This window comes from Sceloporus undulatus, chromosome 1 (genome assembly GCF_019175285.1).
Source record: "Sceloporus undulatus isolate JIND9_A2432 ecotype Alabama chromosome 1, SceUnd_v1.1, whole genome shotgun sequence".
NCBI lineage: Eukaryota > Metazoa > Chordata > Lepidosauria > Squamata > Phrynosomatidae > Sceloporus > Sceloporus undulatus.
In genome coordinates this window covers 338902043-338916268 of record NC_056522.1, presented here as the reverse complement: position 1 = coordinate 338916268, position 14226 = coordinate 338902043, and the positions used below count along the sequence as shown (strand labels likewise).

The following is a 14226-nucleotide window of genomic DNA, read 5'->3' as shown; positions in this document are numbered from 1 at the left end:
TGCGTTCCGTTCTCATCACATGATCAGAACGTTCTCAGAATGCAGTGCGATAATCTCCTTACTGTCAGGAAGTTATTTCCAATGTTTAGATGGAATCTCTTTTCCTATAGCTTGAATCCATTTCTACATGTCCTATTATTTTATTTATTTATTTATTTATTTATTTATTTATTTATTTATTTATATTATTATATTTATATCCCATCCTTGTCCCAAAACGGGGACTCAGGGCAGCTTGCAATATTAAAAAACAGCACAGTTAAAAACAGTACAATTAAACAGTCCTCGTCTCTGGAGCAGGAGAAAACGGCCTTGCTCCATCCTCAGTATGACATCCCTTCAAATATTTAAAAATGGCTATAATGTCACCCCTTTCTCTTCTCCAGGTTAAACATACCTTAGCTCCCTAAACCATTCCTCATAGGGGATGATTTCCACATCTTTCACAATTTTGGTCGCCCTCCTCTGGACCTGATCTCTCTTGAATAGTGGTGACCAGAAATGGATACAGTATTCCAAGTGAGGTCTGACCAAAACAGAATAGAGTGATACTATTACTTCCACTATACTGCAGCCTAGAATTGCATTGGGTTTCTTAGCTGCCACATCATATTGCTGACTCACATTCAGCCTGTGGTCCACTAAGACTTCTACATCAATTCTGCCTGCACTGTTGTCAAGCCAGGTGACACCCATCCTATATCTGTACATTTCATTTTTATGCACAAGTATAGTATCCTGCATTTCTTCTGTTGAATTTAATTTTGTTTTGCCTCAGCTTTCTAATCTTTTCAGGTCATTTTTTGATGAGTTTTATTTCCATTTCCTTCACAAATCTTATATAACAAGACAATGTACATAACTTAAAACACACATCACATTGAGACATTTAACAACAACAACATCTTCACATATAGACTTACATATATTACATGACTAACATATATTCTAAAAAACACGTAACATAAAATATTAACTTTCTTCTATCTAGGGTTCTCTCGTTTATTTTTTTTCCCTTTCTCAATGCAATTGTTTTAACTTCCTATCCTTTTAAGGTCATTTTGAATTCTGATCTTGTCCTCTGGGGTATTAGCTATCCCTCCTAAACTTGCAAATCTGATAAGCATGCCCTCTATTCCATCATCCAAACCATTGATAAAGATGTTGAATAGCACTGGATTCAAGACAGAATCCTATGGTACTGTTCTAGTCAATTCTCTCCAGGATAAGGAGGAGCTGTTGTTGAATACCCTTTGGGTTTGCTTGGTTAATCAGTTACAAATTTGCCTAATAGTCACATTGTCTAGCCCACATTTTACTACATTTTTTGCAAGGATATCGTAGGTGACCTCATCAAAGCCTTACTGAAATTTGGACTGCCAATGAATACCAGGTGCTATGGGCTATATTTCAGGGGAACGCAAGAACAAACCACCTCTGTGTATTGTTTGCCTAAGAAAACCCTATGAAATTTGTGGGCTCACTATAAGTTGACAAGTGACTTGAAGGTGTATGTGCACATGTTATATGTGCGCACACTGCATCTGGGAGGTAGTGCAGATTGGTCCCACAAGAAGAGGCAAGCTAATGGAAGGGATTTGTCTGTTTATCAGTATTGAAAGATCTTTGGTAGCAGGTTCAAAAAAAATTTTTGGCTTAAAATTTAGTGCTGATTGCCCAAAAGTCTGTCTTGCCAAAAGACAGAACTATAGAAAAACATGGCTCATTAATCTATTTTTAATAGGGAATACTGGGGGAGCATTATAAATACTGCAGACTGGCTACACCATGGGCTGAAATGGTTTCATGAGCACATAGTGCCTATTAAAATGTTAAGGGCATTAATATTTCCCACATGGTCACATCATTGCTATGGTCAGGAATCCCCATAAAGTTATGTGCTTCTGTGCACATGCTGGAATTGGGGTTTTTTTTGGGGGTGGTGGTGAGGGATCTCCACAGATTCCTAGTGCATACAGGTGCTGCATTTAGATCAGGAAATACTGTAGCCTGTGGGTTGAATGAAGTTGTCTTCCAGAACAGTAGGGTGGAGTTGAAGGAAAAGAACACTGTGGACTGCTGGAAAATGGGAGATGTACTCCAGTGTTCTTATGGAACAAAACATATGTTAAGTTGTCTTGTTGTAAAAAAGGCTTTTGAATTTGTTCAGCTGACTCGTTTCAGGAGTCCGGATTGGTTCGCCACAGGGCGGTATACAAATAAATATTATTATTATTATTATTATTATTATTAAAACCCTTCTTCACGAGCTGAAAAATTATAGGATTTATACATTTATTGCCAAGTGTTATACATATTTATTATTTAAAAAAATCAGAATTTTTACATTAAAAATGTTTAACAAACCATCAATATACACTTTCTACTTATTTTTATTCAGTCACCCAGTGGGTTTTCATGGCCAAGCTGGGAATTGAACCCTGATCTCCAGAGTCATAATTCAGTGTTCAGACCATTTGCAGATTAGGGAGAGTAATTTAGAATTCTCAACCAGAGAGCCCTAGTGCCTCATGAAATTAAAGTCTCCAGGATTCCACAGAATTTGACAACGAAAGTGGAATCATAGTGCTATAATGATGTAGTATAAAAGGTCACAATAGATAGATCACAGCTCCTTGCTGCACTGTTTAATGCCAAAACTGATCCATTTTTCAAAATGCAGAGGTAGGCTTCCATTTTTTAAATGGCTCTGTGGTCCTCAGAGTGTATAAAGCAGGAAATTGGCCATGGGATCTGCTCCAGTTTTCCCATCCCTGTTTAAAAAGAACAAAATACTGTTTGAGTTTCAGAAGCATCCACAAAAGAATCTGCTTTCTGCTTCATGATAGCTGAGGTTCAGATGTGGCTCAGGAACTAAACCAAATCCTTGCAGCAGCATTTCTCATTCGTGGAACTCACTGGAGATACAATATGATCTTTCCTCTCTAAACTGACTAGGGCTAAGAGAATGCTTCCCTATCTGTCTCACACTCCCTTTATTGAACAGTGGTTCTCAGGTGTCCATTTATGAAGGTTAACCCCTTCCACCATGCACCACCACTGTTATAGTCTAGAATTTTCTTCAAGAGCATCCACATCTTTGGATTGTTTGAGGCATAAAAATAACCACAACAAATCCTCTTAAAAGACTATGGCATGCCTCCCACTTCCTCAACTAGTGTGACATCCATAGAGAAATCTACAGAGTTGACTTTCCTTTGGATGAGAGAAAACTGGAGCTGGAAAGTCTTCTGCAATATTCTTTTCACTAATACGGATAAATCTAGAGCATAAGGGGAGGAGTAGGGGAAAGGGATATTTACAAGCCAGATGATTCCTCCAAAGGAAAAAAGTGTGGTCAGCCCCTCAAGCTGCACCTCTAGTTTCAGCTAAATCCAGCTAGAAACTCTAGTTCCCTGACTAACTTCATCTCTTTCAAAGTTCCAGCTGCTGTTTCTCTCACACTCATCTTGGCTTTCCTCTTAGCTGTAGGAGGACAGTATTATCTTCTCCAAGCCCCAGTGAGTATATTGTATAAAAACACAGAGAGGTTCTCACTATCGGGAGACTGTCTCCTAACCCATTCTGAACTATTCAACAATAATCTGTCTAACAAAGGAATCATCATTAGAGCCATGCTGGATGAGACCAAAGGTCTGTGCAGTCCAATAGGCTGCTCCCACAGTGGTCAACCACACACCTGGGGGAAAGCCCCAAGCAAGTCACGAATGTAACAGCACCCCATGGTCCCCAGCTACTGGTATAAAGAAACACACTCCTTCCAGGAGAGAAGAACTCCATGATCTGTTTGCAATAGAACAGAAGAGTTGCCAAAATACACAGAAGGCAACAAATCCAAAGATAAGCAGGATCAGGAAGACTGCCAGTGAATACAAGGTGCTGTAGGCTATATGGAATGGAAGGCAATGACAAATCTTCTCTGAGGAAATCATATCTGAGGAAAAAGACTTACAGTACGTCCATGAAAGGTTATGCCACTGACTTCTTTTTTTCTTTCTTTCGGTTAGTCCAAAAGGTGCTACATGATCCCTTTGTCTACTGATATGTCTTTGACAATCACCTCTATGCAAATCATAGGGCTGCTATATGTCAACAGGCAGCTTGAAAACATATACTATACAATAAGTACAGGTCTGTGAATCCTGCTTTGAATCCCTCACTCTCATCCCACCACTGGCCAGAAATTCTGCAAAATTGGGCAATGCTTCTCCAGGCAAGTTTGAATGCTGTTTCTTCACAATGTTAGAGATTAAGTAGTGATGATGACAGACAGGTAAGTGGATATTAGGAAATCTCAGATGTTCTGTGGCAACTAGGATGGGCTTTGTTTACTGCTAGGCCAAGTCCTACGGTTGTTAATGTGATTATGCCAGAGAAGCTGACTGAAGGCAGTGTCCTGGAAGAAGGGACCAAGGATTGACTCATTATCCCAGAAGCCGAACAGTAGAGAGCATGCTAAGCTGCCAGACAATGTCTATAAACAACACACACATCCAGGAATGGCAGCATCTTTCTCTCATTAGAGATTTTTTTCTGGGAACAACACAAATGCTAATTCAGACCTGGGCTCTTGGCCATTAGGGACAGCCTGGTGACTTTTCAAGTGGTAGGCTGTTGTCTGTGTGGCTTAATGAAAAGGTTGCTGTCAGTCCTTAAACAGTCCTTTTGTGGCAGAGAATGGTAAATTTCAACTGGGCCTTAAGGTCAAGATACTCTTTGCCTTTCCCTCCCCCTGTAAGTTAGAGGCCAATGGTTTATATGTGTAAACAGGCCCTGGGAGCATCCCTCCCATCTTTGTTCCTAGGCTATTTAAATTGCACACAACATAAAAGCTGAAATCTATACAGCTACACAGTGCTGAAGGATGTTTAAATCTTCCTCATTTCAATATGAATGGCCAAATACTTGAAATAACTTGGTGAATGTCAACAGAAGCATCATTTTAGTTTCATTTACATTTTTGACACGTTTATGCTTGGATCTGGGGCAACTTGTTTTTCTTTGAGTGTTGAGGAATGTTCACAGTTGTAGTCAGAAAGAGTATTGTAAGACAAAGGAGAACTTTATATTCAAGTCCTAAACAACAGGTCAGGTTTTGATGGGTTCAGTTTTAAGACAGGGAAGAGGATGAAGCCTGAAGACTGTATGTGTCTTCAAAGCCACAGTCTAAATTCTGATTTCTGTATTCTGCTCTGCGCATCTGTGAAATTGTCCAAGCCATGGTATTCCCAATCACTATGTATGGATGTGACAGCTGGACAATCAAAAAAGGAAATAAAAAGAAAATCAACTTATTTGAGATGTGGTGCTGGAGAAGAGTGCTGAGGATACCGTGGACAGCAAACAAACAAACAAACAAACAAACAGGTCCTTGAACAGAACAAACCTGAAATGCCCATAGAGGCCAAAATAATTAAATTGAAACTGTCATATTTTCACCACATTATGAGAAGGTATGACTCATAGGAAAAGACAATAATGCTTGGAAAGCTTGAGAGTAGAAAAAAGAAAGGAAGACTGCACATCAGATAGCTGGACTCAATTAGGGAGGTTACGGGCATGAGTCTGCACGACTTAAGCAGAGCAGTGGAGGACAAGGAATCTTGGAGATAGTTTTTTTGTGGGTTTTTCAGGCTATGTGGCCATGTTCTAGAAGAGTTTCTTCCTGACATTTCACCAGCATTTGTGGCTGGCATCTTCAGAGCCACAGATGCTGGCAAAACGTCAGGAAGAAACTTTTCTAGAACATGGCCACATAGCCTGAAAAACCCACAAAAAACTATGGATGCTGGCCATGAAAGCCTTCGACTTCACAATCTTCAAGATGTCTCATCCACAGGGTCACTATGAGTTGAGGTCAACTCGAGGGCAGTTAACAACATCATCAAATTCTGCTCTGTACTCCCCCCCCACCGCACTGCCTGTGTTTTTAGTAATGTTTACATCTTACATTTCTTTTTTTTTCCTGCATGCATGTATGAATCTTTAATTCCAAATCACAGGTAGAATTTCTTGGAATTAAAAAAAAATATCTGAAATATGGGGTACAATATACTGTTATGTGCCACAAGCATCCAATTTCTAAGCAGTCATAAATGTAAGACACTCCAGGGCGTAACCTGGATTCATTTGCGTACAAGGAAGTTGTTAGAAACCGGCATTTATGTGATAAAGGTTTATTTACATACTGTAAAAGCTTGAGCATATGATGGGGTTGTCTTACAAATTAAAATGCTCACATTCCTCTTCCTAATCAGATACCCAGAAACTCATAGTGCAATGGATTTCTGCAGAGAGCTGTTACATATCTCCCCCTTCCATCTCAGTTCCGCAACATTGACTTTTTTTTATGCACTGCAGCACCTAGCCGCTCCCTTTATCTGATGGAAGGAAAAAAAATGAGTTCAACCCTACTCCTTTTGTAGGCTCTTTGTTGGACCATCCAGTTCCCTGAAAGACAGTCATAATGTTGAACAGTCAGCCAGCTGTCTGTGTAGGTTTGCGAGGTTGCTTCAGGTCAACACAATTATAGTTCTACTACTAAAACTCACAAGAGAATTACAGAGTTATTACTCATGTTTGTACTTTAAAGATGGTGCATTAACGATGCTAATATGGCATAAACCTTTGAACATTGCCCATGTCAGTTTGACTAACTCACACGTACAGTTTCCAATAATTCTTGTCTCATTTCCCCAAGGTCAGCATGCACAAAGTGAGGACATTCTTAGGTACTTACAAATCTAGGGAGAGAGATAGTTTCTGCACAAAGTAAGAGGTACTGAGAGTTAAAAATCACCCAACCCATCAAAAAGCATTAGATTTTTTTAAAAAAAATCTGAAGCATGGTTTTTGCAAGTGTTCCACAGATACATCAAAGATGGATTTTACAGTGGATCCTGAAAGTCATAATACTAGTTTTTAATGGATGAACATTAGTTGTAAAAATGAATTGTCAAAATGAAAAACAGATTTGCCTTTCCAGGACTTTCCTCTACTGTAACTCCTTTTCCCGACTATCTCATTCTTCCTGTTTTCCACATTAAGGATGTACATACTGAAAAAATCCTGCTACTCACTTACTATATAGCAGTCTTAGCTATTACTTCTTCTAATACCAGTTTTGTAAAATCCTTATTCTTAACGTGGGGGATACAGACGGGCAAAAAGGGGTGTGTTCATGATGTCATGAGGTATAGCCTCAGACGGCCCTTACCTGAATGCCGCCATGAACACGCCGCCCGCACGCCCAAGCAGGAAGAAGCGGCATTAAAAAGTGCTGCGTTTCCCCGCTTCTTTTCTATATACTGCGCAACTGCGCACGCTCCGCTATAAGCTGTTTGCACTGGTCGCCAGATGTTTAAGCCGCTAATTTAAGTTGCCCATTTAAAAGCTCCGTGTCTGGTGTGTCGCATAATGAGTCGGGGTCCTGGAACATGCACAGTTTGCACCGAGGCTCTAATTAGAGCGTCAGATGCTATGCAGATGTGGAAGCTGCAGCACAGCTGCACTCTATTTTAATGCTCGTAACCCTAACCCTAACCCTAACCATAGAGCAACATGTACGCATGCGCTGCTAGAATTGTGGAAACTTTGGAATTTAAAGTGAGCCCCTACACACATTCCTGTGCCATTTTCACCTAACAATAAAAAAACGCTAAAACTTTAATATATTACATATGTACAAGGGAGGTGATGGGGGATGGCAGGGGGACAGCGGTGGCAGCGGCGACAGCTGTGGCTGTGCATTGCAGATTCAGCAAGAGCGCGGGGACCAAAGGAGAGGAGGCATCCATGATGCTGGTGACATTGGCAACGTGCAAGCGGACAAGGATGCCAACACCAGCTGATCACCAGCTGGCAGGAGACCACCATTGTTCTTGGGCAGGGCAGGGGAAAAAGTTTAAAGGGGCCTGGGCGCTTTAAATGTGCACATATGCTTTCTGCCGCCGGTGCTGACCGCTGCAGCTACACATCCGCCAGCCGGCAAAAGAAAAAAAAAAGCCCCTTTTTGGCTGCCCGTGCGGAAGCTGCCTCTCTCTTTGCAGTGTCCTGCGAGGTGGCGGTATGGAAACTACGGGTCAGAAACGGCCCCAGGTGAGGCGTCTTCACTGCCCCCCATGTGGAAGCCCCATACACCTTAGCCATGCCCCCGGGCCGGGCGGTCTGGAGGCTCCGTATTCAGCAGAATACACCTCCAAGACGTCTTCCCCTGCCCATCTGTATCCCGCCTGTGTTAGGTTTTACTGTTAAGAAATTGTACGGATATTAACAAGTTTAATCTGTAAAGGGAGCTGTTAGAAAGAAGGTTTAGAGAAACACTTGAAATTAATTAACTGTATCTGCTAGTGATGCTTGTCAAGCTCTCAAATGTTAGTTGAAGCTGTTGGCTTTGGAAGTTGTACATGGCATGAGTGCCCTGCATTTTGCTGAGCAAGAGGTTCTGTATTTATATACTCCCATATGTTATTTGTATACACTACCAGACATACTACTACATGTTGAAATTATACCAGAATTACAGTATATTGTGAAGGGATATTTCTGTTTGTTTCCCTGATTGCACAGCCTGTGAATGTGCAATAGAGAGCTACAGCTGGCTTCTCCATTCATGGATTAGAATATACATATATACCCCTTAAGACATCCTACAACAAGAGTGGGCAAGCCATGTCCCACAGTTGTTTTTGTGGTTCTTGATCCCTCCAGACTGCTCTGATCATTGCTTTTCTGCCTTTACTCAATGGTGTATTTCATCTCCTGGTAGCTTCCAAGAATGGAATTGACTGTTCATATTGACTGTAGGGTTACACTTTTTAGCATAAAATATAACTTTAAAAAACATACAAGAGTGGACATCTGGCCACATCTAGTGCATATGTGTGTTTGTTTGTATGTTTGCATCTTTTTGGCCATGTGGCCTATGGGAGGTCCCAGAGGTAGAACACTGGTCCTCAGACTGGTGACACTTGTCCACTCTGTCATACAGAATTCCTCTGATAATGGCCTTGGATCAACTGCATGGTGAGAAAACATTGTCAAATATGTCATAATACTTGTTAAGTTCTATCAGAATTCCCATTGCTGCTTCAATTAATTAAACAATTTCTCCAAATGTAGCACCTAAATCTTCTGGCCCCTTCTGTAACACACTCTGTAAATTACATTTCCCTCTCCACCCATCTCTTGTTTTGCTGTCTTTTGAGCTCCCACGTTTGCATTTGAATTCAGCCAGTAGGGCAGTGCAGCCAAAAGATAAATACATCCCCATGCTGTAACAAGGTACATGGAGTGCGCTTTAGATGAGAATTACGCTCCTGGAAGCCTCTCAGGCAGTGCACTTCCTCTTTAAGGTGAAGTGTATATTCCCTCCATGCCTTGTTTTAGTATGAAAATATGATCTTATGCAACCTCAAATCTGTTTCCCCGCTTCCAGCATTGTAACTGGGTGGTTCTCAGCAGGGCTAAAATTTCTTCAATCCTAAGCATGATCTGATCAATTTTTCATTCCTGTAGTGAACATATGTGCTCCCAAGAATTTTGTAACATTTCAAAAACTAACAGATCAATTATAACCAAAGTTAAACTATAATTGATATGTTGTTTTTAAAGATGCCACATATCCTTAATACTACTGCTTTCCTCTGTATCCCTTTGTTGTTGTTGTGTGCCTTCAAGTTGTTTCCAACTTGTGACAACCTTAAGGCCATAAGGCTAGGGTTGCCATGTCCCGGTTTTAGGCAGGACAATCATGGGATGTCAGCCTCCCGTCCTCCAGCCCACTAACCTCCTTCTTCTAAGAAGCACGGCCGGACGTCCCTCCGCTTCCCAGCCTTGCAACCAATTAGACAGGCTTCTGGCTGGAGGAAGGGGTGGGACTTCTGGCAGCAAAGGCCCTGGGGTCTGTAGGTGCAAGAGGAACCGCCCCTTCCCAGCCCCACAACCAATCAGAGAGGCTTCTGGGGGCAGGACCTCTGGTCACAACGGCTGCTGGGGCTTGTAGTGGCCAGTAGGAATCCACTGCAACTACAAGCCTCTCTGATTGGTTGCGAGGCTGGGAAGGGGTGGGATGTCCACCCCATCCCGGTTTGGTGGAGGATGGATATGGCAACCCTAGATAAGGCCATATCAGAGGAGGTTTGGCATTGCCATTCCTGGAGGCTGAGAGCATGTACTGTGGCCAAGTCCACCCAGTGAGTTTCATGCCTCAGTGGGGAATCGAACCCTGGTCTCCAGAGTCTCCAGAGTCGTAGTCCAACACTCAAAACAGTATAGCATGCCTGTATCCCTATGTTCTTGTTATTAAGCAAGGGAGAGGTAGGGGGCATGACATGTAAGGTCTTTCTGCCACTTATAAGCAATTTCCTAGAGCAGGGAAGAAAGGACAGCCTTTAGGTCTGTCATATCTGCTCTCCCCCTCTGCTGAATCCTGAGATCCATAGACTGAAGCCCAGTGAAAAAGACACACTTCAGATTTAAAAATTCTGAGCCCAGTAATTTTTTCTGAGTCCTAGAACTCATCACATAGTTGTGCCACATGAAAATCTTCTTCATTATGATTCCCACCTTCAAGGTTTGTCATTTTAGCAGTGCAATCTGTTTCAGATAATCTAGAGACCTGCCAAATTGATCCTCATTCTATCTACCCTGATTTAGGTGACATATCGCCACATCTTTATTGATAAGTGTTGCAAGCCAGTGATGGACTTGGGTCCATGACACATGTCCAGGTTAATTGGTCAGGCCACCTCCATAGGACTCATTCCTGTTTTGGGTAGCCAGGTACCTTGACACTTGCAGAGTGTTGCCCTTTCTGCTTCTGATTTCTTGCAATGGCTATTATTAAGATGGAAGGCCACCTTCCCCCAGGCTATTGCTCAGAAGCAGGAGTCTCTTCCCATATGTCACACCTCCTTGCAACCCATTGCTAGAAAGCAGCAAGCTGTAGTCTATTTGCTGCTCCAATGCCACTGACCCAAGACCAAGACTGCTACTACGAAGGTGCTTCTGATGAGAGAAGTAGCTAAGCAGAACTGAGAAGAATTAGCTTGGTTCCCTTTAAATAAGCTGACTTCTGTGTTGTTACCTGCCTGGTTTATAAAATAAAATTGGCTCCTGAGAGGTTAGCAAGCATAGCTCTGTGTGTTATAGTTTTCCCTTCAGCGCTTTCCACTCCAGAATTTACAGCTGAAGTTGATGTCTTGTAATTAGGAACATACATAGACTGGGAGGTAATTTGGGTGCAAACTTAATGAACTGTAGCTTCCAATAATTGCTGAAGAATTTGAGTGTGTTGACTTCTGAATTAGCTACCAGAGGAAGGAACATGGGACTGCACCTAATTGGTAAGGATCTCCCCTTTCTATGCAAAGTAACAAAGCATTGGATCATATATTCAGTGCAGATGATTGACTCTCTCTTTTAGAAGTCTTTTGCCTCAAAATGAAACTCTTCAGCTGTATTTTATTGCATGCACATCTTGTGTATTGAACTCCTCAGAGGGGAACTGACTTGCAGCCTAACTATGCTGCTCAGGAGTGTAATAAATCTATGCCTATGTTGACGAGTTGTAGTAAAATTCAGCGGAAGCCATGCTGAGGTCTAATGGTAACAAAATTTCTGGCCTAAATCCCACGCATTCCGACATTTCACAGATGAAAACTGAGACACCTGTGGTTAAGATCTCAGAAGTTATTAATCAGGAAGAATACACAAGCTAGGAGAGGTTGCAGCAGTTTGTTTTTGCTTGAGCCTACTGAGAAGCGCAAGATTCTGCCTCCTCCTCTCCTTTCCCCTAGTGAGTTAATAGGGAGCAAACTAGTTTTGCACTTTGAACTGAGTTTTCAGCAGATGAACTACGTTAAGATAAAGGGAGAAAGTGGAAGAAGAAAGAAGAAGCCGGGATATTTTAAAAGCAGATGGAAAAGGGGAATAGCAGAAGATTAATCAGGAAAGTTGGAGGGTGGGAAATACTATTGTTAGTCACATCTAGAAATTACTCATTGAACTCCCAAACAAACTTAATAAAAACTTAGATAATCATTAGAAGCAACAGGAAAAGGAAGAAAATATGTAGAAATACAAATGAAAATGACATGTTTGAAAAATGAGAAATAGTTTGACTGATTAGGTCAAGAATTGCTAACAAAAAATAGAATACAAATCCAGGAAGAGGTAAAGATTTAAAGTAAATTAAAGTGGTTAAATATGACTTTTTAATATTTTCTTTTATATGAAATGTTACTTACATGTCTTGTAATTATTGTATATGTGCTTTATATGAGGAAAGATAACAGAGATAATAATAATAAACAAAAAAAAAAAGAAAGAAAGAAAAAGGAAAAACTGCTATATGGCAGCACCAGTTGTGCATAGTGTGCATTGGATGATGACTGTGACATTATGTTAAATCAGATGAAAAGACTATCTAGTTCTACTTTCTATTAAGACAATGGCTAACATGGGAAGACAAAGAACCCTCTTTTACTCGTATTCAGAGTCCAGTTTTGTGACTTTGTAAAACTGTAGAGTTGTTTTTTGAAAAAGAAAGCATCAAATGTAAATGAATGAGTGTATGCACAATAAATTTGAAATAAATAAATAAATAAGAGGAGGGACTGCAAGACTATTGGCTGGTCCAACACTGGACTGATTCGTGTATCTCCCTGGTTTTTATATTACAAAGGCCAAAATCAGCTTGAAGCTCATACTATATCTCTTCCTCTTCTGATGGTATATCTGTATTTAGCACCCTGTCTCCTTTCATCTCATGGACATGGGGAAAAGGGGGTCTGGGGCAACTGTACGTTTATCACAGTGGGAATTATCTGCCTCTGATTGCTCTTTTCTTTCTCTCTCTGCAGCTGTGTGTGACCCTCCATGCCAGAACAAAGGATCCTGCAGTCGCCCTCAGCTCTGTATTTGCCGTTCCGGTTTCAGAGGCTCCCGATGTGAAGAGGTGGTTCCTGAACAAGAGTATCATCCACCTGGCCTTGCAACTGCCTTACAGCCTTCAGGAAGCTCACATTTAAGAAGAATGGGCAGTGCATTCAGAGAAGGCACACCAAGAGGAGAACAGCTACCTCCAGCCCAGAAGCTACCAGCAGGGTAAATTATTCCAGACAGAGTTGGAAAAGTGACATTTGTGGATTAGAACTTCCAGAGTCTCTTGGCCAATATAACTACTGACCAGGCTGGTTGGAAGATTCAGGCAGTTGTAGCCTCCCAAAGATACTTTTTTGAACTTTGCATAAGAGCTGTTGCTCCTGTTTCTGGAAAAGGAAGGATAGGTGATACAGTATGTTTTCTAGATGAAAGGGCTTAATTCCAATCCAGAGCCAGGGCCTGTTCATACTACATTATAACAATATGATTGCAGTTTAATTGCTTTGGATGCATTTTATGGAATCCTGGGGTTTGCAGTTACATGAGGCAGACAAGTTTTTTCCTAAACTGAAAATCCCAGGATTCCATATAATGTAGTCATGACACTTAAATTGTAATCATACTGCTATAATTGTATAGTATGAAATTGTAGCCAATGGTCCAGTCAGGGGAATTTATTATTATTGTTATTAGCTCAATAATGCAAGAGGGGGCCTGCTACGACAGCCCTGCAAGGTCGCCTCCCATTGTGTATACTGAGCAGACCAGGAAATCCAAGCAGCGGAGTAGAAACAGACTTTGCTTAACTAACATCCAATTTATTAATAAGGGGAAAAACATACACAATTCACTAGCACACACACACTCATACAAGTCTCAGGAATATCAGAGATTAACATGGATTAAGAGTTCAGGCTTCACTAGGGCAATACTTTACCAGAGTGTAGATTCGCCTCCTGGAATTGGATGGGAAAGAATGGTGATGGGACAAGTGGGTTTAACGGAAATGCCGGTGTCCAAGTCAGAGATCCAAGTGACATGGAGTTTAGAGACCTCTCAGATGGCACACTGAATTATTATTATTATTATTATTAACCTTTATTTATAAAGCGCTGTAAATTTACACAGCGCTGTACATACAATCTTTTTAATTGGACGGTTCCCTGCCCTCAGGCTTACAATCTAAAAAGACATGACACAAAAGGAGAAGTGAGTAGTGGAGGGGAAGGGGATGAGGTCCAGCAGTTCCTCTCTACCTCCAAGGCCTGGACCAAGGCAGGTGGACTGGAGGGAGGGCTTGGCTTCATAATGGATGGTTAA

General features: G+C 41.3%; 1 protein-coding gene across 1 annotated transcript in view; it reads left to right on the top strand.

Annotated features, from left to right (window-relative positions):
* The window catches only part of LTBP2 (latent transforming growth factor beta binding protein 2), a 229350-nt gene that overhangs the window by 50542 nt on the left and 164582 nt on the right, over positions 1–14226 (top strand). Inside the window, exon 5 of the mRNA XM_042444931.1 lies at positions 12885–13128. Coding sequence (XP_042300865.1) covers positions 12885–13128 — 244 coding nt within the window. The remainder of the gene's footprint in view (positions 1–12884; positions 13129–14226) is intronic.